Here is a 27,608-nt window from a genome sequence, read left to right on the forward strand (position 1 = left end):
GAATACAGGGCAGGAGGCACGTACACTGCAGGGCAGGATCTGGTGTTACTCTTCAGTTGGAGTAGTCCTCCCAGCAGTCCACCCACTGTCCAGAAGCCTAGTTAAAGACCAAGATTCTCATGAAGAAATTATTGACAGTCATAGCATGCCATGCTTCAACTCAGAAGGAGTTAAAGTATAGTTAGTTACCTGATTCTTTTCCTTTAATAAAAATATATTTCTATTCTGATTAAAGAAGGTTCCACATACTCTTGCATTTAAATCTTTTAACAGATATCTGGATAAGTACCTACAGTGTACCAGGTACAATGCCAGGGCTCAGGAAATAGAAGTTAAAGACAAATTTGATTCAAGCCCTTACTGAGAGAATTAAATTAGCATTTGCTGTACAGAATGATATGGTATAGTACAAAGTGTTGGTGGAGTAAAAAAGATAAAGCTTCTAACCCCAGCTCTATCTTAATCCAACTTCTGGAATATTACAGCAGAGACTTTGCTTCTTTCAGTATAATTCATGGTTGAGGATCAAGAAATTGTTATTAACACCTTTGAATCTTAGGCTGACACTTCTGGACCCTCTGCCATTGCAAGAACACCATTCGAAGTACTTAGTGTGTGCAAAAATTTTTTACTTAAAACATACATATCTTGGGAGATTGCCTCTCAGACTTTGAAAAGTTTTTGTTCACCTCTTTTTCAGAATTGATATACAAAGAAGTTATGGACTTGGAGGAGAGAACCAAGAATGGAGTTATACGGGGGCAGCCCTCTCCTTTAGGTTGGTTACAATATAAGCTTAGTTAAGATTACAGTTTACTTCTTGTGTTGTAGTCTTCAGTGGCCTGAAACCTTCAGTTCTTTCCATATTTAGTACCATTAGTATTCAAAGTTTATTAAGTATAAGGAATACAATTTCTGTGGTAAATTTGAAAGCATTGGTACACTGTTCTATCAGTACATTGTACTAGTATATCAGTAACTGACTTCATAAAATGCATATCTTTTTCTTTGATACTGACATCCCATTGAAGAACAGAAATTTAAAACGTTTTTTGGTGGTTGTTGGCATTGTTGTCTTTAAAGAAGAAATTTATCACAATTCAATATATTTACCTTTCTGTGATTTAACAGTCCTTACTTTGGATAAATAAACTAAAACTTCATGGCAAAATTCTGTACGGGATGCCAATTTTGTACATGATACCTCTTTCTCATTTTGGTATTTTTGATTTGTTTAAGGCAGTAGCATTAAAACTGCTGTCAGAAGGTATTCTAGCTCTTAAGAACATTGGTTTGCAGGAGTTAAACATTTTCTTTTATCATAAGCTCATCTTATATTAAATTTTAGTACTTGTTAAAGCATAAAGAATTTAAAGGAAAAGTTAAATGACAGGTAACGTGTACATATTAAGTACATACTACATGACAGACACTGATAGTTTTTGTACTTTGTTTCATTCAGCCCCCCAGAACCCTGAGGAAGGGGTTGTTGTGCACATTTTACAGATGAGGAAACAAGTTTAGAAAAATTAAATGATGTAAGACTACAAATCTTTTGTGTGGAAAAGCAATACTTGAAGCCGTGTTTATCAGTAACTTCAGAGGGCATGGTTTTTCCAGCATCCCATATGGCTGGCAACAGATAATAGGGCAGTTTTAGGGAAGAGATTAAATTTGAGCTGAGCCTTGAAGGCTGAGTAAGGTTTCAACAGGTAGGTCTTGAATTTGCGTGAAACTATGCCATTTTAATCCTTCTAAAATTCTTATACATTCTAAGAAAAAAAAGGATATCATATTTAGCATCAATGAAGTAAGATATATAGGTATAGTTTCAGGTGCCCATTTTGTTGTACTATAAACATATATTTGTTTAAATAATTTTTGTAGCTTCCTATGACATTTTTGGTTATATTTTGAGTTCTTTTAATTCTTTGTTTTTTAAACCTTGATCAAGAATGCGGTCTTCCAAATTTTAATATAGATCCTCTTGAAAACATAAATTGGTTTCAACAGCTTTTTACCTACAATTAGCTGTAACAAAAGCTATCTTATAAATGCTTTAATAACTCAGTTAATTAGCTTTGTATTGATATACAGTAGTCATATAAGTGAATTGTTCATGATGGAGGCTTGAATGGAATTTGAAAAGTCCATTATTAGGGAAGTTTTATACTTTAGCATACTGTCCTAGTGAATGGCACATCCTAAGTGTCAAATGTTTGAATAAACTTAATAATCTCATGAGATAGATAGAGCAGTTGTGTTTGTTCTTAATTTATAAGTGAAAAATTTGAATCCTAGACAACACTTAACTGTGATTACAAAATAAGTCAGTGGAAAGGACAGGACTGCAAGTTTCTAGACATTTTCTGGATTCTCAGTTATATCTGGCAAAGGAGAGTGTTAGTAAATTAATCTGTTATAAAAATATTCAGTTCTTGATTATATGCAAAAACAGAAGGTAAGTATTTGATGACTCAGAATATCAGATAATCACAATACCATTTCGACTTGATTTTAAAAAGTAAATATTTTTCCCTCTGGATTGCCTCTTATCTTTATTTTGGTTTAGCTAATACTAAAATGATTTTGCATACCTTTGAGTGTGTGGAGTCACTGAGAGGGAAATGACCCAGATATCTGAAATTAAAGATTTTTCCACATTATTGCTGTCCGGATATTGAGAATTTACTATTGGCTTGGCCCAAAAGTTCGTTTGGGTTTTTCTGTAACTTACAGGAAAACCCGAATGAACTTTTTGGCCAACCCAATATATTACTTTAAAGGTCAGAAGTAAACAAGTTTTTTTTTCCTTAGGTTTTGATTTTCAGATTGAAAAGTTAACTGTTTAATTATGATGCATTTAAAACACAACATTGTAAAGCAATTATACTCCAATAAAGATGTTCAAATAAAAATCAATTCAAGAGAAAAAAAAAGATTTTTATTACATTAAAAAATTTGGATGAAATAAAATTTGGATAAAGAAGTAGAGGCATGAAAAAGTATATAGAACCCTTTTATGATTTGAATGTTTCAGTACAGGTCTTTGAAGCTAGCCATAATGTTGTATACTCTTTAGTCAGAAAAGGTGCATTCTGTAGTGTACAAATTGAACTTTTAAAAGTTTAGTATCTTCATTTCACTCTGGCTGGGAGCCTAATGGGTTCTTGGGTCTAGAAGGTTATCACATTTCTCCTTTTTCTCTCTTCTATTAGGCCTGAAGTACCCAGTCTGCTTTTCTTTCCCAGTGTACCTCCCATCACCTGCTCTATCCCTTGTGGTTCCATTCCTTTCTGTTTCCCAATCCCTGCCCCACTGCCCTAAAGATTTGCCTATTCTCATTCCCTAGCTATTTCATTGTTAGATTTGAAGACAAGCTTTCAGAGGACCTTTCATATTTAAGTGTTTTTATTGCTTGTCATTGGACACAAAGGAGGGATAATTTCAAACAATGAGGTGCTGCGTTCTGGAACAGTGGTTTTCAACCTGCTTAGTTTTAACATCATTGGGTCCCTGAAACTCACCCCTATTCTTATTGCTCAGTTTGAAAACCATTGATTTTCATTCCATGAATGTGTTCTTAGGAACTTTTGTATAACTTGGCATTATTTAATATACTCAAATTTGAAATGACTCTTATTTAGTGCTCATGTAGTTCAAAAGCACTTACCTAGTGCATGAATCACCTTTAACTTTTCCCAACCCCACGGTGTCATTCCCTTCCCTTCCTGACCCAACCCCCTTGAGAGGATTTTTCTATAGGTTAAGTATTCCTGTTGCTTTTTAAAATCCAGGAAATGCTTGTTAGGCTATACTTTTGGTAAAGGAAACAGTCTCCCCCTACTTTCGTGTTTAATAAGTCTATATTTGCATTTACCAAGTACTTATTAGAACTGAAATAACAAGACCTGAGTTTACCTAACTGGGGCACTTGTGTGGCTCGGCAAGTCACGTAACCAAATGGGGCAGTTGAACTGAGGATCCATTGAATTAAAATGATTTTAATCTTCGTCTTGGCTTTTGCTTTAAAACAAGATGTACCAGAAGGATTGTTTGGACTTTACAGTGAGAAGATATCATAGAGCATTTTTTATTAGGGCAGTAGTTTTTTTTAAAATTTATTTTATTGAAGTATAGTTGATTTACAACATTACATTAGTTTCTGGTGTACAGCAAAGTGATTCAGTTATACATATATACAATAGTTCGCATCTGCTAATCCCAAACTCCCAATCCATCCCTCCCCTACCACCCCCTCCTGCTTGGCAACCATAAGTCTGTTCTCTATGTAAGTCTGTTTCTGTTTCATAGATAAGTTCATTTGTGTCATATTTTAGATTCCACATATAAGTGATATCATATGTTATTTGTCTTTCTCTTTCTGACTTACTTCACTTAGTATGGTAATCTCTGGGTCCATCCACGTTGCTGCAAATGGCATTATTTTGTTATTTTTTTATGGCTGAGTAGTATTCCATTGTATATATATGTACCACATCTTCATTATCCATTCATCTGTCGTTGGACATACAGGTTGCTTCCACGTTTTGGCTGTTTAAATAGCGCTTCAGTGAACATTGGGGTATATGTATCTTTTCAAAGTATAGTTTTTGTCTGGATATATGCCCAAGAGTGGGATTGCTGGATCATATGGCAATTCTCTTTTTAGTTTTTTGAGGAACCTCCATACTGTTTTCCACAGTGGCTGCACCAATTTACATTTATTAGGGCAGTAGTTTTTAACTCTTTGAGTCATACATTCCTTTGAGATTCTCTCTCCAACAAAATGCAATGCAGACAGTTTTGCATGTATTATTAAGTGTTATTCACACACAGTCTGAAGCCAATTCATGAGTCTTGCCGTAGGGCCATTTCTAACTATGGCTTGGACTTAATAATTCTTGTCCTGAACTGAAAATGAAAAACAAATTAGTAGAAAGGACAGGTTACCAGACGTTTTCAGAATTCTTACCTCGTAGCTAGCAGTGAAAAGTGTTTGTTAGGGTTGTGTTGAATATCACTTGTGATTATTTTTAGTGAGCCTTTTAAAACCAAAAGAAAAATTATTGACCACTAGAGGTGGTCAGTACAGTACAAGTAGCTCGGTCTGCAACTCTGTCTGCAACTGATTTGCTGTTTTGTTTCTCATAGCACAGGTGCAGCAGTGATCAATGGCTCTCAGCATCCATCGTCATCATCGTCTGTCAATGATGTGTCTTCAATGTCAACAGATCCGACTTTGGCCTCGGATACAGACAGCAGTCTAGAAGCATCAGCTGGACCTCTGGGCTGCTGTAGATGACTACTTGGGCCTTGTGGGGGTGGGAGGGTTGGGGAGTTGTTTAGTCATTGATAGAACTACTTTGAAAACAATTCAGTGGTCTTATTTTCGAGTGATTTTTCAAAAACATAGAATTCATTTTGTAGTAAAGTAGTTTTTTCCTTAATTTCAAGTGATGTAATTTAAAACTTAAGTTGTGTTTTAAAACAGCAACAAAACTGTATTTTTGCTGTAATTAACTGTATAATGTAAACCTAATTATTTTATCATGGTTTAAAATTTTTGCATATTTGCTTTATCTTATGCTGCTGATTTTTTTTTACTGAATTTGTAAGATTTTGTTTATCAAAGCAACTATTATGTGGTGACTTGCCTATATCATGAATTATTTAAGATTTTTATAGTTTTTTTTATTAGAATTTATTCAAATGTTTTGTTCATGATGCTATCCTTTAGGGTTATGTGCTTATCAATGAAATAACCCCAGAGGAGTGAGGGAAAATAACCTGTAGCCAGTTATATTCAGGAATAACTACTGTAAATGATGAACGTGTTAAAAAAAAAACCTCCAATATTTGCTACTTGCCAATTCTAATTTAGTTACAACAATTGGTAGGTAATCCTACATGAATTTTGGCAAAAGCCCCATCATCTAAATGGTAGAGTAACTCAGAGCATGTCTTTGAAGATGTTGGGCATCTACCACCACCCTCTATCCCCCATCCTACCACCAAAAGTAAAGTAAGAGAATATGGTGTTTTCTGCAAATTTGTGGCATGCTCAAAGCTTATGATCACGTAAAGTCAAGAGGATACTTCATGAATAATACATTTCAATGGAAATAAACAGATGGTTCACCTTTACTAGCTATGAGCCTGTTTTTATATACACTGAGTTAATCTACTCAGGCTGTAGGTCCCAGCAATGATTTAGAGTCTGGTCTTTCTCTTTCCTGCAGCCTCGGGCCCTTGGACCTATTTGGTTTCTAGAGTGTCAGTCAGTTGAGCACCAGTTCTCAGGGTGTTTTGGCCATTTGATTCTACCTGTGGCATAATCATATTTATACTAGCTGTTGGGAGGTTCCAAAGCCTACTTAGATTTCTGTAGGTGATGTATAAAATGAGCAATATACCGTTCATCTGAAAATAGTAGCACACAGCCATATATAGGGTATCATTTTCTAAGGACTGTTTCTTCACATTGAGTAGAGCAGGCATAATTGGTGGTTATTTAGTCTGAGTCTTTAATTTTTTTATACCTGATTTTCAATAAAACACACAATGTGGATGTTGAACAGTGTAAGAATGGTGCTGCTCCTGACAGTTGTATGTTAACTGTTTACATTTTATATCTGCAGAATTATTTCTCTATAACTGAATTTTTCTTAAGTAAAATGTCATTGAAGTCTCATTATATCTGAAATACGTTGTCTGTAATGCCCCAGGCACTTTTTGTTATTTTTGGAACAAGAGGCATTTCATGTAATGAACTGGGAAATGCATACTTAAGTAAGCTAAAGGTTCTAGGCAGAAAGCCCAATGGAATTAATGACCAGCAGGAGCAAGAACTGGTGCGGCTCAACGTGCAGCGTCTGAAAGTCCACTTGGCATGTTATTCATATATTCAGTGCAGAATTCGTTTTGAGTAAGGTATTTTAGGTCATTGTTAATGTGCAGTATTTAGGATTAAAATACATTAATAGCCATTTTATATGCTTTGAAATAGTAAGTTTGTCTTTGATGGTTTAAAGTGATGATTTCTAGCCTCTTTTGAAGTTGGCAGCCTTTTTATTAACCCCTTTTCTACTGATATGACAGGGTGCATTAATTAGGCAAATTAAAGTTTTAAGACTGTAACACCTCTTGAATTGTAGAAACAGGATTGGATTTACAATTTCAGAAGAAATCTGAGCATGAGTGTGTTCCTAGTTTTTATTAGTTTGACAGTTAACTAGCTTTATTTCTGTAGGATAGATTATTTCACTATTGCACTTTAACAACTGACATGCTCTCAGAAGATTCCCTTATTTTCTGTTTCCTCGCTGATAAGCCATCTCTTGATACAGATTTTGGTTAAGCAAGGAAAACCAAGTGTTGTTACAGTATTGTTTGTTGTAAATGCCAGCTCCCACTTGCCAACCAGCATGTTTCAGTTGATCAGAGAAAATCAACTCTTATTAGTCACGTAGACTAAAATACTTGTTATATCCTGAAAACTAAGTGTTGCGTGTCCTGGGTTTTTAAAAATGCAATAGCTAAATACAACCTTCCCTCTTCTCTTAACTGTATTAAATTAAAAATGTGCTAGCTCTTTGTATTTTACTTTTGAACCTTTAAAAACATCTTAAACATTTTTTAAAGAAATTTACAAATAAGATTTCTGTCAAGCAGTACTTACGTAAAGCCACTTTGCTTACCTTATAACTTTGTTTTTTCAACTTTATATACTTAATATACCCATGGTCTTACTGTCAGAAAATTACTTTGACCAAGATATATTGTTTAACTGTATAGGTTAGGAAAGAGACAATAATTCTTTCTACATATTTCTTCCTGGTTACTGTTCTGTTACCCTCTAACATAAACTATTTGTTAAATGATTGTGTTGTTGGGATTGCTTAATTATAATAGACATAAACAAAGCATCTCAACTCTTCATACTGTTTGCGGAACAGCTCTCATTTTGTCGCACACCCTCGGCTGCTGATTGTTCCTGGTAGGCACTCTTCCGAGTTGGTAAAGGTGCAGTGCATTCACACCAGACTTCCTAAGGGAAATGCCAGCCTCTTAAGTGAAAAGGCTGCCGTACAAACCTCTTAACGATATCAAGAAGCTTGATTATATGTAAAGCAGCAGACTTTCTCATAAGCCCTTTCATTATTTTGTTCCATGCTAATCCTGCCGTGTTGTCTAAAAAGGTAAAGGTGAAGAGGACATGGATGATCTGATAGTGAAATCAGCAGCAGGCAAGTGAAGCCGTTTGGGGTTACAGATAAGACTTGGTATACACTCTCGGCCAGTATGTGCTACACTATGAAGATGTAACTACTCATTGTTGCCTAGGCACAAGCCTGTACAACATTTTGAGGTAAAAACATAGTCTATTTTCAAAAATACTGTTGTGGTTTGTTTGTGAATGTTGTTCATTAGTCACACATTAGCTGTATAGTGAATGCATGATGCCCCATGACCCCAGTAAACTCTTAACCGGTGGAAAAACCAAACACTACTGTTCTGTCATTAGCAGACCTCTTAAATGTTGCCTCCGGATCCTTTACATTTTAGTATACATTGTGTTTCTACTGATCTCTCTTAGGTTTTTCCCGAATCAGAGGAAACTAATTTTTCCTTAATAGCAAGCAAGATGAAGATGTATAAGGGCATTGAAGCAGAAATGTGTAGTTTGGGGTACGATTAGAAAACTGGTAAGGAAAACAAAAGTCCTAATTAATTTCAAACTAACTGCTCTTAGTTAAGTGCTCTTAAGGAGAGTCTAGTAAGAGTAACGCATTCTGGCCATTTCTAATTTAGATTCTCTTTGTTACTGAAACTTCTGAGAAATACTACCTGTGGATTAGTTTTGCACAATGTTTTTTTCTCACAATAACTTACAAATTAAACTAGGTTTTTATTGAACTACCTCACACTAATTTTCTATGCTTTCCCAAGTAAGCGGTTGCCCTTAACTGTTAGATCTTCACTGAGTGACTTATAAATGTGTGTTAAATACTTCATAGCCAGTGTCGACACAATACCAGTAAGTATGTAAAATATATACCTTGCATCGGTAAGAGAGACTCACCTGTAAAATCTTTCACTGTGTATCTTGGAGTATGGTGTTAGATGTGCTCGTTGGACATAATTACTGTCTGTTTTTGTAAGTAGAAACCTGCTCGTGATATCAGTCCATCCTTTACATTTTACAAAAGGAATAAATCTTAGTAAATTTTACGAAGAAATAAATTACTTTTGTAGGCCCGATATTTGGTATATTTTTGAGAAGCTCTTAATCTTTTAGCTGAATGATGAAGTTAAACTGAACTAGCTGTCTACCTGGACTGTGACATCTATTTTCTCATTATAGTTTATCCTGTTCAACAGGTTTTGAAACCTGAAACCCAAGTACCATAATTGACATTTGCTTTTCTCCCTATATGATGCCATTCCTTCTTCATTTCCTCTCTCTTCCCTGTGTTCCATTCCCTCTCCTCTCCCCTCCTCTAGACAAAACAAATGGGGCACTTTGTAGGGAATGCTGAGATAATTATTGTGCTTTTTAATCATTCATGCCCTAGTCATTAAACATGCACCACTGGAATGTAAACAATGTTATCTAGTATGTTAATTGGTTATAATATTTTAAATAAAAAAGAAAAAAGTGATATGAAAATTATGAAATTAAGAGTTTTTCATTGAAAACAAAATATAAATTTTTGATAAAAAGTTTTTCTGGGCAATTTTAAGATTTCCTATGGATTGAGATCAAAGGGGTACTAGGGCAGGTCTCTTAGATTTGGATGTTATACAAACTGTGAAGAGGCTAAACTATCACCCTGGTTTTCTCGTTTACCTACTCTTGCTTTTCTGGTGTTTGAACTTGCTAGAGAAACATTATTTTAAAAAGGGAATTTGCTTTAGTGCCCTTAACCTATAGTTCTTTGTAACCATGTGAGAGAGCAGCCACCATGGCCACTTGGCAAGAGTAAGTATTTTAAAAGGATCTGTTTCAAAACAAACCAGGGATTTCAGCTCTGAGCGCATTTCCAGCTTTGCCATGCAGGTGTTCTCTTTGCCTACACTGGGCAGGCTGCTATGTGGGTGTCAGGGTCTGTCGCTGCATGTGCTCAGTCTCCATGTGGTGACACTCCTCTATCTTGCTCAACTCTTGCTCCAGATAACGCTCATATCCATGAGGGTCCCACCCCCCTCGCCTGCATTCATGCTTCCCTGCTCTGAGGAAAGGATAGCCTGGTCCGAGCTTCTGCCTGACCACTGCTGCTCCATCAGCTGATGTGATTGCCAGCCTGGTGCTCTCTGCCTCATCACAGTCAAGGAAGAGGCCTCCAGTGATAGGCTGGGTGGCAAGAGCAGACATCCGTGTGGAGTGTTGAGTTAATTTAATTTCCACCCAGCCATAATACCCTAGTGACACCAAATAAAATGGAGTAAGTAATGCATTCTTGTTAATTGAGGTACTACATTTATTTTACTGTTGCTCCTCAAAAGGTCCATTGACTTTATGTGAATGAAAATTGATTTGTACTGGTTTTGTGGTTTGAAATTTTTTTATTTAGCTTTTATAGCTAATACACCAATATGTCTTTGGACTTCATTTGAAACTAAAAGATACTTCAAATATGCTCTGTAAAGTTAGACTTCTAACATATTTCATTTACAACATCCTGTTGTCTCTTTTCCTGCTTTGGTAGTTAGTAATATATTTCATTTAATTCCATCAATTAATGTGTGCATATATGTGTAAGACCCTATGTTAGAAGCTGGAAGTGAGGAGTGATCTAAAAATGGATGACACTCAGAGTCTAGGCAGCCTGATTGAAGTAAGTGTTGTGTGAGGAACAAAGACCATGCTGAAGGGACACAGGGAAGGACTGATTAGAGGAAATGAGGGTTTCGCAGAGGAGGCATATTTTTAAAGGCATTTTTGGAGAGGAAGGGTATTCCCAGGTAAAGAGAAAGGCAAGGAGTGAGGAATGGTCTGGCGGGGTGTGAATGTAAAGAGAGAATGTGATGGGAGATAAGACTGGAAAGTTGAAGATCAGAATTGAAACGTTTTGAAGAAATTGTCATCATTTTAAAGGCAGTAGGAACTACTGGTTTGTGAGAAAGAGGAGTTAATATGATCACACCTTTGTTTTACGAGGGTCACTGACAGTGGGATCAGGTCTGGTTAGACGAGGCATGGAGATTGGTGACTGGGAAGCCAGATACTTTGTTCATATTGAGAATGGAAAACTGGGGACTCAGATTGCCATAACATAAGTGAAGTTGCCAAGATGAGCATTTGGGGCCAGTTGGTCAGCACACAAGAGATTGTACAGGGAAAATATATTCAGTGTATTTTACAGTTTGTACATCACAGTTCATGACAGAACACACTTCAGGTATGGCATCAGCTTGCCACTTACTATTTCAGGAGTGGAAGGAAAGGAAAGATTGCTCCCTAACTGCCTGTAGACCTCTCCAGTCTTGTAGTCCCTTTCCTCGTGAGGTCTGCGTCATCCCCTTGTGTGGTCTGTGCACCATTTTCACTAGTGTCATTTTGTGGACAGAGGGAAAAGGTAGGGGATTCCTGTTGGATGTAACATAAGTAAGACTGTTAGAGTTACCCGGACAGGTGGGGGCATAGTTGTGATTGCTGAGGATTGAGTGGGTAGCGAAGCAGTAGTAAAAACAGTACTTTCAAAAAGCTGGCAGGAAATATAAAGAAACGTGACGATGTCTTGAGGGGTAGACTGAGGGGTCAGAACACGTTAAAAGGGAGAATTTAAAAGCACATGTGCCTTGATGAGACAAGGTCCTGGAGAGGGTGGGATCTACTGAATGCTATGGATCCAGACTAGCCTGAGTTCCTGGTGGAGAGAGTGGGCAATCTTGGACAAGTTTCAGCTTTGCTGAGCCTGGTGCTGCTTCGTCTGTCGTCACAGGGCTGCTGAAATGATCTACTTCGTGTACTTGTATCAAAATAATTAGTGTAAAGCAAATATAATTGTTGACTTTAGCCTTGGAAAGGAATAGAAATGGTTCAAGATAATGGAGAAATGTTGCAGAGAAAGGGAGGAATTTTGTGTGGTCCCCCATCTGAGAACTTATATACATGCTGACCCCCAAGTCATCTTCTTCATCGCTAGTAGTCCCAATTTTCATGTGGTTGGTAAGAATAATTCTCACTTGAGAGACATGCCTCAAAATCAGTATTGAGGGTTGTTGCTGTTGTTTTTTCTGAGAAGCAGAATTAAACATGGTTTTGATTCTATTTCATATATCATTCCTGCCATTCAGCTCATTCCAGCTGAACCTCCTCCATGGCATATACTTTACATCTCTGTGCACATTACTCCCGCCATTTGCCCATTTGAAATCCTCATTGGTGAAGGCCCACGTTTGATAATTTCTCCTCTGATAAACTTTCTCTGCAAGGACTTTTTATTTCATGTCCCCATTGCATGTTTCCTTTAATTTATTCGTTCATGCACTCCCCATTTTGTTCCACAGAGAATACAAGACAACATCGTGCTGTATGTCTTTTCCTTTTGTTCTGTGAGGGCATCCTGTGTGCTAATCTACTGATGCTTCGCCTTGGAATCCCTTGGATGGAAGAGCCTGTCTTACTCCTAGATCACGATGACTGGGAAGTAGGCATTCAATCAGTATTGGTCTGGGTAAGCTAATGACTAGGACTATCTTCTATACCGTTTCTATCCTCTGAAATCCAGTATTCACTGCCTTCAAAATCTGGCATAAGGAAACTGCATACAGCACTATGAAATTACTGTAGTAATGTGAGCATGTGCTCTGACACCAGATACCTAAAGTAGAATCCTGGCTTCACACTAGTTGCCTCACCTACAGCAAGTTGCCTAAACTCTTTATGGCTCTGTTTTCTCAGAAGGGTTTAGAGGGAGAAGGTGATTCTGATATAGAAATAGAACTATGAGGGGGATGGTTTTTCTACAAGCTTCCCAAGATGATTCTGATATGGCTCGTGCATTTGTTACCAGCTGCCTTGGAGAACTAAATACCAAATCCTCCACCGGGAGCAGTGACAAATGGGAGACAGCGTGCAGCAAAGAATGAGGTAGGTCATGCTCCAGGGTGTTATTAAGAAGGGAACTGGGAAGGTACCAGGAGACTGCTGATGGAGCCCAGAAAGGGAGGAGGAAGTGGAGGAGGGACAGACCATGCTGCCAAAGTGGTTATCATGCTCCCGCCCTCCCTAAAACCCTTCAAGGACTCAATACCTAGCAGTGATGCCCCAAGTTTGTTGCACTGAACACTAGTTCTGTATTGAATTAGTAGCAATATTCTTGGAGAGCTTACTCTATGCCAGGCACTTAAGTGCTTTGACTGTATGAGCTCACAGTTTTTACAACAACTTTATGAGGTAAGAACTGTTACTCTCCCCTCCTATTATATGATCAAACTGAGGCACAGAGATGCTGAGTAACTTGCTCGGGGCTACACAGCGAACAATGCAGTGGGGCTAGGATCTGAATCTGGGTAGTCTGCCTCCGTTTTCACTCTAATCACTGTGCTCTACTACCTGAGAAATCACATGTGAATAAAGCGTTTTGTGTTCACATAAATTTGGGGCTGCTAAATAAAGGTAAGCATGTTCATCATTTTTCAGGACTTCTCAAAGAGTTCGGTATGCATTTCCATAAACCTACCTCAACTGTGTCCCCGTCCTCCATCTTCCTATCTCCTCTCTCCGAAGCCAACCCCTCCACTTTCCTTATCTTTTTTTCAAACTTGCCTCTCCTCATTATTGCCTTCTTTTCTTCCTCACCAGTCTCTCCCTCTCTGCTGGATCATTCTTGGCAGCATACAAGCATGCTCTAGTAATCCCCTTCTTTAAAAGCTCTCCCTTGCCCCCTCCACTTTGACCACCCTATTTCTCTGCTCCCATTCACATCTGCACTTCTGGAAAGACTGGTCTGGGCACAGTGTCTTCCCTTCACCTCTCATTCAGTCTTCAGTCCGTTACTGTCTAGCTTCTGGCCTGTCAACACTACTCCACTTGGCCTGGACCACACCAGTAGTTCCCTGACTAAATTCCCTGCTGCTGCTACTCCCTCCTGCCCCCAAATCCATCCACTGTCCACCAGGGGCCAAAGGAGTCTTGTTGAATGCAAGCCAATTCATGTCTGTTTATTTAAAGCACTTGCATGCCTTCCTATATCCCTTCAAATAAAAATAACTCTACCATGGGAGACAGGGCCCTACACGGTCTGGCCCCTGCCTGATTCTAGCCCTGTCCATCTCCCACCATGCCAGCAAGGATGCTGGCACTCATGTAACTTTTATAGCTCTTCTCCTTCTGTCTGCAGCTGTCTGGTTGCATGACTGCCCCTTCCTGTCCTTCAGTCTCAGTTCTGTCACAAAGGGACAGCGTCTTATGTGAGACAGCTCCCAGCTAAGTAGATATGACAGTTACTCCACCACTGCTGCTGCCACGTCTTGCTGTCCCTTTGTGATGGAACTACGTAGGATACTGGGAGAACTCTCCAGGGGGCTGGGGCCCTGCATCAAAAGGAGGGGGATATTGTTACTGACTCCATTTATTGCCCACAGATCACGGAGCCTGGTTATATGTGGACTCCATTCTGAAGCCCGTTTACTGTGTGGAGTGAATACGGTTCATGCCTGGTCTGTTATTCCACCAGCCAGGTAAAACAAAGAATATCTCTCCCTCTGTTTTTCTGTCTCTCCCTCTCTTTCATACACACACATCCCTAAAACTGTATTCTAACTTCTTAAAAAAGGGACATTTGCCAGTCTTTTAAAATAAGCCAACTCCCTTTTTTTCAGTATGAGACTTAAAATTTCCAGTTTTTCTTTAGAGTCAAACACAAATTTTAAAACACTTTTGAAGTAATTTGGGAGCAGAATCCTAGATTTTCAATTTTCCACTATTGCATGGTTGATTCATCCATAATTTGACAATTTTTAGTAAGTTGCCTTTACTGAGAGCATTCATGTAGGTTTTCAAAAAATTGATTCCCTGTCTTTCCACACTTATAATTCATTGGTTTACTTATTATTTTAAAATTTAAGGATTTATTGTTATTAACCCCTTAATTTCTAAACTCTGATTACAGAATTTAGTGACAGGCTTCAAGAGGTCTCTGAAAGCTGAATTTTTAGTATATGTGGTTATTTTTCTTCAGAGGGTCCAGAGGCTTCATCACATTCTCAAATGTATTTTTTTAATTGACGTACAATGTTATTTTAATTACTGCTGTACAGCAAAGTCAGTTGTGTGTGTGTATATATATATATATATATATATATATACACACACACACACACATACACATACACATTCTTTTTTTATATTCTTTCCCATTATGGTTTATCATAGGATATTGAATATAGTTCCCTGTGCTAGACAGTAGGACCTTGTTGTTTATCCGTTCTGTATGTAATAGTTTGCATCTGCTAATCCCAAACTCCCACTCCATCCCTCCCCCAACCCCCTCCCCCTTAGCAACCACCACTCTGTTCTCTATGTCTGTGATTCTGTTTCTGTTTCATAGGTTCATTTGTGTCATATTTTAGATTCCATATGTGATATCATACATTTGTCTTTCTCTTTCTGACTTACTTCACTTAGTATGATAATCTCTAGTTGCATCGGCTTACTAAATATTAAATGATGTCATTACAGTAGGTACAACTTGAATCCACAGGTTTGGGGACAGGTTCTGTAAATGCAACTCAACTGGGAGAATGAAGCAGATGAGTACAGGGTACTGGGCCAGAGCCCCCCAGTCTCAGTGCTCAGCGTGCTTTACAGGCAGAAGTCAGTACGTTTTACAGATAGAATGGAGGGTGCTGTTAAATGGAAATTGGAGGGCAGAACGTCAGTAGACGTTCATTGCCAGCTAATTTTCAGAGAAAAATCACATTTGCAGGTCTTAGTTTTGCCAGCAGGTGGCAGATGCCGCTCATGAGCTGGTTTGGGGCAAGGACCTGGCCAGAAGCTGAGCTTTGCCACTATTAATGGCTAAGAGAAGACAGCCTCCCTTTCATCATGTGAAACCCCTTTGGTCTTTTCTGCTCTTTTGATAGCCTGGCAGCATCTTCTCTCTAGGTCAAAGTCGGCAGAATTTCAGGGCTGTGGTGAGGGAACTCAGGACCATAAAATACACTGGTGTTCCCACCAATCTCCTCCTAGCCTCAGTTTCTCCTCTGAATGGGGAGCATGCAGCTAATTCCTTTGTTACTGAGTTGTTGTGAGGAATCAGTCACTTCGTATTATTTTCTTTCTCCTTGAACAGAGGAAGGCAATATTTCACCTTCTGGGAAAGCTAAGTCACCCAGCATCCAGTGCTGTGATGGCTCTGGTCCTGGGAGCAGAGGCAGGTAGTGCTCTCCACTCATCCCACCCTCAGAGCTCTGCAAGAGAACTCGGACTGCTGGTGATGCTGAAGGCCCTCGGCAGCCACTTGTCCTCTTGGCTGGTGAGGCCAAAAGTGACCCAGCAGCAGACCAGTCATTGGCCTGCCTCACCACTATTAGAGTTACCAGTTGGCCTGGGCCTGTAGGCTTGCACCTTATGGTGCAGAGCCAGACTTCTGGGAGCACTGAGACCCTGGCATTTAGAGGATTGCTATCACATGATAGTTTATACCTGACTCGAGGTAGATGGGTGGTTGGGCCTGAATGTCTTCTCCAGAGACGATAGTCGGAAATTGGGGCACTTTGTTGACCCCACTCCGCTCAAAACCACAGCAGTTTACGGCTGGGGTAGTGAGGGGTGATAGGTAAGGACACCGTGAGCAGGAGCAAGTGATGCTGGTGCTATAGCACTGCCTGTGCCCCAGAGGCCAGTCGCCTCTGCTCAGAGGGGACTTCTTTGGTGCCCCTGAAGGCCCATGCTGTGGAGCTCTGGCCCAGGCCTGGGCCGTGTGTGGCGGCAGCCACGGAAAGGTTTTCTTGAAGGATTTACCCCCGTGGAGCCTTGAAGTCTGAGGATGAACTGGAGGACGAAGGTAAGCAGGCAGGGAAGGGAGAGGGGTTAGCACCAGCTCGAGGGGAATTTGCAAGGGAGATGGGCACAGTCTGAGGCGTCTGTACCCGGAGGACAGAGAACAGGCACTGCCTATCACCTTGGCTCACCTTTCCTTTAGAGGCACACCTTGTCGCCCTGCACACTCCCGGGGTGCAGAAGCAGGGAGTGCAGCACCCTTGCTGAGCTCTGACTCACAGGCTCTGGCTTTGGAGCAGAGCTAGAGTCAAGGGAAGGAAAGCAGGTTACAGGGGAAGGCCTGACACAAGCTGCAGAGGCCCAGGTGGCTCAGAGAGGGAGCAAGCAGTGAGGTAAGCCATCCTGCCCAGAGCACAGAAGATGGAGCTGAGAGCACAGACACGTGGGTAAGTCCAGCTTCAATGACCATGGCAACAGCTCCTCTGGGACCTTTGCACCCCACTTCTGAAGGCCCCACGCCATTCCACCCATGGGACACCTTGAGGACTCCCAACCCTGTGAGAAACAGGAGAGGTCAGTTGGTACCCTCACTTCGCATGCCCATGAAGGAGTCAGGCATCCAGGCATCATGCTTTCAGGGCAGATTTAATAAAGAATGCAAAAAGGTCCTGGTGAGCTACTCAGATCCCAGGTGCCACCTGTTTTGGCAGCCATGGGACTGTCCCCCCTGACGCCTGCCATACCCTACTCAGAGCTGCATCCAGCTCCAGAGCAGGGCTTGGGCTCCCGACAGGGGGTGTCAGGACTGCTCTCTCCAGCTGGCACCAGACCTCCTGGCACCACTGAGGCCCAGGGCCAAGCTGCAGAGGCTCTGGTTCCTCCCGAGGCCGCGGGAGGTTAGGGAGGACAAGCTGAGCAGCAGCAGAGAACTCTCCCCACTCCTTTACTTTGGTGCTCTGGCACCTTTTGCCCCAGCAGTCAGGCTTCCCAGGGTTGAAAAAAACTCCTCCATTTCCTTCTGCAGCAGCTGGTTCCTCTTCTCTGCGTCCTCCCGTGCCCGCTCCGAGTTCCTCAGCTTTATTTCCAGCATTGTGTACTTTTTCTTTTCCTGGTCTAGTTCTTCTTCTAGCTGTAACGTTCGTTTCCTCAGGTCGGCACTACCTTCTTCGAGTCTTAAAATTCAAGAAGAAAGACATCATTTTAGACTTGGGCCTGCTGGGTTTGCCAAGAAAACTCCATTATCAGCACTTGATGGGGCGAAGGAGCTGGTAAGGCCTGGGACCAGGGGAAGGATGTGTCCGGGCTCAGACCCGGTGCTGGGTGAGGCCGCACGGACTGCATCTCCTCACAAGACCCTGGGGCTTTCCCCCAAGCCAGTCGGGCGGGCCTCATCCCCGAGACCCTCCCCCCTCAGCCTTTGGCACTAGAGGCCAGGGACCTCCCTGAGTCCTCACTCAAATACGAAGACCACTTACCCTCCCCTCACAGCCAGCTGTCCTGCTGAGGGATGGACTGCCATCTGGCAGAGAACAGGACTGAGCCCTGCACCGAGAGGGAAGCAGGAAACTGTCCTCACGTTTGCTCTTCTACGAGACCCCTTGAGCTTCAGGCAGAGACAGCAACTCACAGGAAACCCCATTCAGGTTGTCGCTTCATCTTGCGTTCCCTCTCGGCCTTCACACCCGAGCCCAAATGTCTCAGCCTCTGGGAAGCTTCTCTTGATCCTCCCCAGCATATAACCCACATTACTGCTCCTAACCCACATTACTGCTCCTTTTTGCTACCACAGAGCTACACCTCAGGCCTCTGTAGAGGTTAACACATCTATCTTTTCAACCAGACGACCCACTCCTGTGAGACATGAGGGACTTGCTGCGCCTGGCTCCTAGGAACCGACCTGACTACAAGACACATGACTGTGGGCAGGACTCAAACTTCACTGAGCCCTGGTGTCTCGCCCTGAAAATGCAGGGGACGGCCTTCCACCTTTGCACTGTAGCTACAATGGACCAAGGAGACCATGTGTGCACAGCATACCACCTGGCACATGGTCTACCTGAAGCAAATATCCATTCCCTGCCCCATCCAGGATGAGGCCTGGGCCTTCACCCTCAACCACTGAACACAGAGCATGGAGAAGGGCTAAAGTCTGGAAGAAGAGAAGGATGCCCACTTTCACTACTTCGATATAGTACTGCAAGTCCTAGACACAGCAATCAGACAAGGAAAAGAAATAAAAGGTATTCAAATTGGTAGAGAGGAGGAGGTAAAGTTATTATTTGCAGATGACATGATACTATATATAGAAAACGCTAGGGCTTCCCTGGCGGCACAGTGGTTGAGAGTCTGCCTGCCGATGCAAGGGACACGGGTTCGTGCCCTGGTCCGGGAAAATGCTGCAGAGCGGCTGGGCCTGTGAGCCATGGCCGCTGAGCCTGCGCGTCCAGAGCCTGTGCTCCGCGACGGGAGAGGCCACAACAGTGAGAGGCTCGTGTACCGCAAAAAGAAAACCCTAAAGACTCCACGCAAAAACTACTAGAACTGATAAACGAATTCAGCAAGGTAGCAGGATACAAGATTAACATATAGAAATTGGTTGCATTTCTTTATACTAACAATGAAACAAACAATCCCCTTTAAAATTGCATCCAAAAAAAACAAAACAAAAAACCTTACAAATAAATCTCACCAAGGTGGTGAAAGACTTATATGCTGAGAACTACAAAACATTAATAATAAAGGAAATTGAAGGTGATTCAAAGAAATGGAAGGATATCCCATGCTCTTGGATTGGAAGAATATTGTTAAAATGGTCATACTACCCAAAGCAATCTACAGATTTGATGCAATCCCTGTCAAATTACCCATGACATTTTTCACAGAACTAGAACAAATAATCCTAAAATTTATATGGAACTGTGAAAGGCCCAGAATTGCCAAAGCAATCCTGAGGAAAAAAAACAAAGCAGGAGGCATAGCACTCCCAGACTTAAGACAATATTACAAAGCTAGAGTAATCAAAATAGCATGGTATTGGCACAAAAACAGACATATGAATCAATGGAACAGAATAAAGAGCCCAGAAGTAAACCCACACACCTATGGTCAAATAACCCTCGACAGAGGAGGCAAGAATGTACGATGGGGAAAAGACAGTTTCTTTAGCAAGTGGTGTTGGGAAAGTTGGACAGCCTCATGCAAATCAGTGAAGTTAGAACACACTCCCACACTATACACAAAAATAAACTCAAAATGGATTAAAGACCTAAGACGTGACACCATAAATAAAACTCCTAGAAAAGAACATAGGCAAAACGTTCTCTGACATAAGTCATGACAATGTTTTCTTAGGTCAGTCTCCCAGGCAACAGAAATAAAAGCAAAAATAAACAAATGCGACCTAATCAAACATAAGCTTTTGCACAGCAAAGGGAACCACAAACAAAACGGAAAGACAACCTATGGAATGGGAGAAAATACTTGCAAATGATGTGACCGACAAGGGCTTAATTTCCAAAACAGCTCATACAATTCAGTAACAAAAAAGCAAACAACCCAGTTGAAAAATGGGCAGAAGACCTAAATAGACATTTCTCCAAAGACGACATACAGATGGCCAATAGGCACATGAAAAGATACTCATTATCACTAATTCTTAGAAATGCAAATCAAAACTACAATGAGGTACCACCTCATACTGGTCAGAATGGCCATCACTAAAAAGTCTAAAAATAACATGTTGAAGAGGGTGTGGAGAAAAGGGAACCCTCTAACACGGTTGGTGGGAATGTTAAGTTGGTGCAGCCACTATGGAGAACAGTATGGAGGTTCCTCAAAAAACTAAAAACAGAGTTGCCATATGATCCAGCAATCCCACTCCTGGGCATATACCCAGACAAAACTCTAATTCAAAAATACACATGCATTCCTATGTTCATAGCAGCACTATTTACAATAGCCAAGACATGGAAACAACCTAAATGTCCATCGACAGGTGAATGAATAAAGAAGATGTGGTACATATATACAATAGAATATTACTCAGCCATAAAAAAGAATGAAATCATGCTATTTGCAGCAATATTGATGGACCTAGAGATTATCATACTAAGTGAAGCAAATCAGAGAAAGAAAAATATCATATGATATCACTTATATGTGGAATCTAAAGTATGACACAAATGAACTTATCTATGAAACAGACTCATAGACATAGAGAATGGACTTGTGGTTGCCAAGGGGGAGGGGTGGCGGTGGGGAGAGGGATGGATTCAGAGTTCAGGATTAGCAGATGCAAACTAGTATATATATAGGACGGGTAGACAACGAGGTTCTATTGTATAGCACAGGGAACTATATTCAATATCCTGGGATAAACCATAATGGAAAATAATATGAAAAAGAATATATGTATAACTGAATCACTTTGCTGTACAGAAGAGATTAGCACAATGTTGTAAACTAACTATACTTCAATTAAAAAAAGCATGGAGAAGGGAGAAAGCCTGCCTTCACCCCAGCCTCCCATCTGGGGAGCACAGGGCATAATGTCAGAAGACCCTCCCCAAGGCAGGGGCAGCAGGCCCCCCCATGAGCCCCCTTCACTGCTTCTCCTCCGTCCAGGGCCCTCCTTTGCCAGGTCCTCCCTGCCCCTTGGTGCTCCTGAGCACAGCCTCCACGCCACTCCTTGAGGGACCTTGTCCAGCCTCAGACTTGAAGCACTTAAAGCACTCAGTGTTCTGACAACCCTCAATCTTTATTGCCCTCAAGTCCACTCAGAAACTTAATAAGTATCTCCAGCTTAACAGACCCACAGCTGAGCTCCTGCCCTCCTTCCCCAAGTCACCCTCCTATAGCCCCAGTCTCCCCGGCTCAGTGACCACCTTCTTCCAGATACTCGGCCAAAACAAAAATGGTGTGTCTCAAGTCAGTTCTTTTTCTCACCACCACACCTGATCAACTGGAAAAACCCAAACACACTCAGAATCTGGCTGCTTCTCCCACCTTGTCTGCTGCCCCGTAGGTCCATGCCAGCCACAGGTCTGACCTAGATGGCCATGGCCTCCTAACTGGTCTTTGTCTGCCTCGTCAAGCGCTGCTGAGCACAGCAGTCAGTGCACCTCATCAAAGTGACCAAAGTCCTCCAGGTCTTCCAGCAGCTTCACATCTCACTGGCAATAAAATCAAAGTATCACTCCTGCCAAAACGCCTTGCCGCCTGCCCCACCCCGACTCCGCACGCTTTCAGAGCTTGCCCAGACACTCCGCCAGTACACAGTGGGGCAGGGACTCGAACCCATAGCCTGCCAGGCAACAATACTGCATTTCCCCTGAGAACCCCAGCCTCCAAGGTGAAAGATCTAGAAGCTCAAGTCAGCTCCACAAACAGCCAAGAAAGTGAGATGTTGATCCTGACCCCCTCTGAGGCTGCCCTCAGTGTCTGCCGAGTAACACTTCCTGTACACTCTGAGCTTATCTTCAGCAGTAATCACCTTGCAGTGAGTCTGCAGGGAGCTCCTGCCATTACCTCTGCCTGGTAAATTCCAACCCAGTGCTTACACTGTGGGTTTTCTCCACAACTTTAAACTCCGGAGTTTTACTCACACTGTGTCCTTTCTCCTCCTTGCTCAGCTCAGTCCTATCGGTCCTTCAAGTCCTGGCTCTGACATTGCCTGCTGTGACTTCCCCCATGGAGGGGCTGCTGCCCTCACGGCCCCTTTCCTGCCATCTTCCTGCCGTGAACACAGGGACTGCACACACCTGACACTCCCCAGGTGCCCAGAAGACAGCTGCCAGCAGAACAAGAGGGTCAAATGCTACCATTCCAGCTCCCTGTGGGAATCCCAGGCTCAGAAATAGAAGCATGAATCCCTTCCACCTCCACTGTCTGATGGAAAGAGGAAGCACTCAGAACCCAATGAAGCCCCCTGCTAGTGGGTGGGACATGGGTTCATAGGTCTGATGCAAGGCCTTGGGCAAAAGGAGCTAAGGGGTCTGAGATGCTGATGGAAGCACCGCTCACTGTCCAGTGTAGGCTTTGCTGGTGATTTTAATTGGGGAACTCGGCCTCTCAGAGCGGGAAAATGCCCTCTGCACAGGAAGGCTGCAACCAGGGCCCATCAGTGAACAAGCCTGCAAGCCTTAAAGGGTGGCACGAAGGACTTCCCTGGTGGCGCAGTGATTAAGAATCCGCCTGCTAATGGAGGGGACACGGGTTCGAGCCCTGGTCCGGGAAGATTCCACATGCCGCAGAGCAACTAAGCCCATGTGCCACAACTACTGGGCCTGCGCTCTAGAGCTGGCAAAGCCGCAACTACTGAAGCCTGTGTACCTAGAGCCTGTGCTCCGCAACAAAAGAAGCCACCACAATGAGAAGCCCGCGCACCACCACAAAGAGTAGCCCCTGCTCACGGTAACTAGAGAAAGCCCGCGGGCAGCAACGAATACCCAACACAGACAAAAATAAATTTATATATTTAAAAAAAAGGTGGCATGAGGTGTCCTCTGTGACCCAGCGGAAGGGAGGGCTTGGCTCGGCAAGGCCAGCTCCCTCCTCAGAGAAAATCAGATTTCGATCCAGAAGAAGTCCTCACTCTACATCAGGTCCAACTGTGGGCAGTCAACCAGGCTGGCCTGGGGCCTGCAGTGCACGCGTGCCCTGCCCCAGTCCCAGTTCCTGGGCTACAGGACATACCTTGGGGGCCTGCCTCCTCTCTGACTGAGGGCCCCAAAGGGACCACCACTCTGAGCCTCTCCATCAAAGGCCTCTGACAGCATGCCAGCCCCTCAGCTCCTGAGCTTTCCCAGACATAGGATCCCCACCCCTCCACTCCCAGCCCTGTCCTGTGGGCATTGTCCCAGAAAGGGGGCTCCTGGGCACTGGCTGCTCTGAGCCCTGCCTCCAGGAGACTTTCTTTCAGAGCCAGAGGCTGACTGCCCAGACTGGTGCCCAGTGAGCTGGCTGGCTGCAAGGGCCCTGCCCGGCCCAGGGAGCGCCCACCTCACACTCACCCAGCAGCTGCAGCCCTTTACCTTTTCACACTCGTCTCATACTCAGTCCTCTGCCGGCACAGCTCTGCCCGGAGCTCCGTGACCAGGCCCTGGAGAGCCTCAGTACGGTGGGTGAGGTCCTGGGTGGGGCTGCCTGGGTCACTGGGCTCACTGCTGATGATGCAGGCGCCCACCCTGTCCAGGCCGTGGTCCAGGTCTGGGGATCTGCACTCCTCACTGCTGCTGGGGACAGGGGAGGGCTCGAGGGCCCCCTCAGTGTGGAGGGAGCTGCAGGCGGAAGAGCCACTGGCCCTGCACGCTGCGCAGCTGCTGACCGAGCCCCTGGCTGAGGCCTCGCAGGAGGAGGCCCCAGACCATGGCATGCTGGCCACGCTGGGCGTGCTGGGAAAGGGGCTGGGCAGGGGCACGTTGTCATAGGTGGAGAGTCTCTGCTCGGAGCCTGAGTCCTTGAACCGGTCTCCCGATGAGGCCCGGCGGTGGCCTCGCAGGGAGGACAGCCCATTCATGAGCCAGTTCCCTCCAGAGGAGATGATGGGCACCTCCAGGGATGAGATGCCCACCTTCGGGCTCCCCGACCGGGACCCTGACTGCCGGAGGGAAGACCTCCAGTTGGGCAGAGTCTGCACCTTCTTCCCAGGGGTGGCAGCAGGGCTGCTTCGGCTACCCAGGCCTGTGGGAGAGGTTCTAGAGAATGTCACCACGGCAGCCCCATCCAGAGAAGAGGTCCTGTGCGAGGGCAGGCCAGGGGCACTGGGGCTGCCGGGCTCTGCCTGGCTGTCCCTGGTGACCTCCTCGGAGCCCCATCCCACGGTGCATGGTGGGCTCCCACGTGGGGAGGCTGGCACTTCCGTGGTCCTCGAAGTGAAGAGCTGGCTGTGTTTGCGGATCAGGACGGTCATCAGGTGCTGGACCAGAGAGGTGCCTGCCAGGAAGAAGGAACAAGAGCCTGGCTGTGAATACCTCCAGTTCAGGCTCTCCAGACCAGTCAGGGGAAGCTGCAGCTCGAACCCAGGGTGCCCAGCCCTGATAGTAGCCCCAAACCAGGCTAATCAAGTGAGGACTTAACGAGAGCTTGCCACGTGCCGCCCCAAAGGAAAGGACGGCCACCACCCCCTCCAAATCCAGGCAGGGACATAAGGACCATACCCAAGAATCCCCCTCCTCCAAATGTGGGCCCTGGAGCACAGAGCAGCACTGTCCCTTTGCACCCACTCCACCCGGCTGGCGGGGGGACGAGCAGGCACAGTGCCTGTTTAGGCTGCGGGCTGAGCCAAGGGCAGGCTGGGACTGGAAGCCAGGACCTGGACGGCAGGGCCCTCTCGGCTGCCCCATATGCTGCCCACAGTGGCCGTGCCTGACCGTCCATACTCTGGGAGGCACAGGGCTCTGGGACACAGAGTAGAGAGGTCTTACAGGTGCGTGTAGGCACACATACACAACCCCGTGCACACAGACAGGTGTACACGGCTGCCCCCCAACGTGAACAGCCCCCCACACATGCACACAATCCCTCTTCTCCAGGCCACAGCCCCTGAGATGCAGCCTGTGGCATCTGTGGGGACTCGGTTCCTGAGGCTGTGGGGTGGGGGGAGGGGTCAGTGACAAAGGGAGGCGGTGCAGAGGGACCATGGTATCGATCCTGCTGCCTCGTTCCCTCCTCTTGTCCTCAACCAAATACCAGAGACTGGGGAGGCTTCTGCGTGATGAGGAGGGTGAAGTACTTGGGTGGACCCTCCCACTAGAAGTGACTGAGAATCGTGGGGAAAACTAAGTCAACAATCTTTAGTCCAGAAAAGTAGGTGAGGCAGGAGCTCAGCAAGTCAGTGGGGTGAGCATCTGCCCTCAGACATTTGCACAACCTGGCAGGCGGGAGCTCTGGGGAGACCTGCCCGTCAGGCCAAGGGCGTGCCAAGCGAGAGCATCAACCCCAACGGTCACACCCTCGGCTGGGGGTGGCGAGGGACAGCTCCACAGCCCACCCTGCCCCTCCCCTAGGTCACACTCGGCAGGAATGGCCCCTCTGCCCTCAGCCTGCCTGGCGCCGGGGGCAGCGGGCTCCAGCTGGCGTCGGGTGGGTCCCGTGTGAGTCTCCGCCGGCATCTGCGCTCAGCCGGGACTGGCTGCGGGTTTCCTGCCTGTGAGCGGCTAGGCTCTCACACTAACCCCGCCGGCAGTCTTCCATGGGGTCTCCAAGCAGGGCTCTCATTTCCATGCCAGCCTGCACCTGTGCCCTTTGAAAAGTCGGGCTGACAAAGTCACCTTGCCTCTCCTGGCCTGTCTCCTCATCCTTAAACTGGGGGCAGTAACCACAGCACGGGCTGCTTGTGAAGATTAAAATACGGTGGTAGAAGTAAAGTACTTAGCAGAGGCCGGGGCGTGTTAAAACAGCTGCTGTTACTATTTTTTTTTTAATCATTATTAGTCTTCATTATAGAACGGAATATTCCTAGGGTTTGCAAAAGCTCTGACATCCAGAAGAAGCCTGTGACAATTACTTAATCGAAAATTACTTTAGTAAAGCAAAAACATCTGTGTGTGTTCAAGGGCAAGTGCGCTGACCTTTTCCACACCCGCCCCCCAGCCTCTCTCACCATTCTAACTGCACCTTATGACCCCATCCACAGGGCAAAGCTCCTTTTCCTCTTATAGCTGACCCCATGGGGGAGGAGGCGCTGGAGGAGGCGGTGAGGAGGTCCAGAGAGGCTGCTGCCTAATCCCCAGGGAATGGAGCCGCCCTTCCTGCCGGCCTGGCGTTGAGGATGCTGAGGACTTGCCCAGGATCAAGGCGAGCCCAGAGCACCACGCACACCCCCACCATTACCTTCCATGATGGTCACTGGGTCTTCTATCTGTGGCCGAAGTATATTAGGTCCAAAAACGGTTGCCAGGTTCTGGACGCTCATCTTGTTGACATCTGAGTGGGACTGAACTTCATCCAGAAACCTGCAATGTAAGGAAAAGACAGTTGGCAGAGAAGCAAATCCTGATGCCAGATCTACTGGGAGCTGCCTGGCTCCCATGCTCAGCTGCACCCACATTTCCACAGCTGCTAAGCACAGCCAGCTGCCCTGCCAGGCTTGGAAGAAGGCAGAGCTTCCCCTAAGATCTGAGAGGGCCGTCGGAAGCAAAGGCCACTGGGACAAGGGCCTGTCATGGAAGGACACATAATTCTCCCACCTGCAGTGGGGGCAGATGCCCAGGAAGGCCCAGATCCCCCCAGACACGGGGCTGGGTGAAGGCTACCCTGCATGTCCTCGCCTGGCACCCTAAGCCTAGGTCGTGGTCAGGAGGCAGACCATGGGGAGGGGATGGTGAGAGGCACACAGAGGAGGCAGAAGGAACAAAGGCTGTATCCTTTTCCTTCAGGAATGATGTGCTCAGGACTGTAAGCTCTATGAGTGCAGTGACTGTGTTCTTCTATATTCCCCATTGGCTTGACAGACATGTGAGTGGAAGCATGACCCAGGCCCCCCGACCCCGCTGAAGGGCAGGGAGCCAGAGCACAGGGGAGGGAAGCCCCACCCCTAGTCACTTACTTGCAGATATATCTGAGCAGGTTGTAATTGACCAGGGGAAGGCTGCTCACTTGTTTAGCCAACTCCAGAGTTCCCTTGGGATTGAGAGAGGAAAAACAGCATTTCAAA

At 44.5% G+C, this 27,608-nt stretch overlaps 2 protein-coding genes and 1 long non-coding RNA gene across 5 annotated transcripts in view; 2 read left to right on the forward strand and 1 right to left on the reverse strand.

The window, feature by feature from the left end:
* The window catches only part of MAPK8 (mitogen-activated protein kinase 8), a 38,216-nt gene extending 30,277 nt beyond the window's left edge, over positions 1-7,939 (forward strand). The window contains exons 10-11 of one of the 2 annotated variants that reach the window (XM_024739078.1): positions 701-778; positions 5,155-7,939. In XM_024739078.1, the coding sequence (XP_024594846.1) occupies positions 701-778; positions 5,155-5,171 (95 nt within the window). In that variant the 3' untranslated portion in view covers positions 5,172-7,939. The remainder of the gene's footprint in view (positions 1-700; positions 779-5,154) is intronic. The other variant, XM_024739077.1, reaches the window with a different exon arrangement.
* Positions 7,940-12,522: 4,583 nt separating this feature from the next.
* LOC112395721 (uncharacterized) lies at positions 12,523-23,219 on the forward strand. Its single transcript, XR_003002428.1, has 4 exons — positions 12,523-12,683; positions 13,023-13,099; positions 14,596-14,691; positions 22,585-23,219. It is a non-coding gene; the product is annotated as an uncharacterized LOC112395721 (long non-coding RNA).
* ARHGAP22 (Rho GTPase activating protein 22) overlaps positions 17,581-27,608 on the reverse strand; it is a 156,098-nt gene continuing 146,070 nt past the window's right edge. The window contains exons 7-10 of one of the 2 annotated variants that reach the window (XM_024739070.1): positions 27,501-27,574; positions 26,786-26,907; positions 23,986-24,886; positions 17,581-18,126 (exon numbers count right to left, since the gene is read on the reverse strand). In XM_024739070.1, coding sequence (XP_024594838.1) covers positions 17,898-18,126; positions 23,986-24,886; positions 26,786-26,907; positions 27,501-27,574 — 1,326 coding nt within the window. In that variant the 3' untranslated portion in view covers positions 17,581-17,897. The remainder of the gene's footprint in view (positions 18,127-23,985; positions 24,887-26,785; positions 26,908-27,500; positions 27,575-27,608) is intronic. The other variant, XM_024739071.1, reaches the window with a different exon arrangement.

This window comes from Neophocaena asiaeorientalis, unplaced genomic scaffold (assembly GCF_003031525.2).
Source record: "Neophocaena asiaeorientalis asiaeorientalis breed wild unplaced genomic scaffold, Neophocaena_asiaeorientalis_V1.1 scaffold202, whole genome shotgun sequence".
NCBI lineage: Eukaryota > Metazoa > Chordata > Mammalia > Artiodactyla > Phocoenidae > Neophocaena > Neophocaena asiaeorientalis.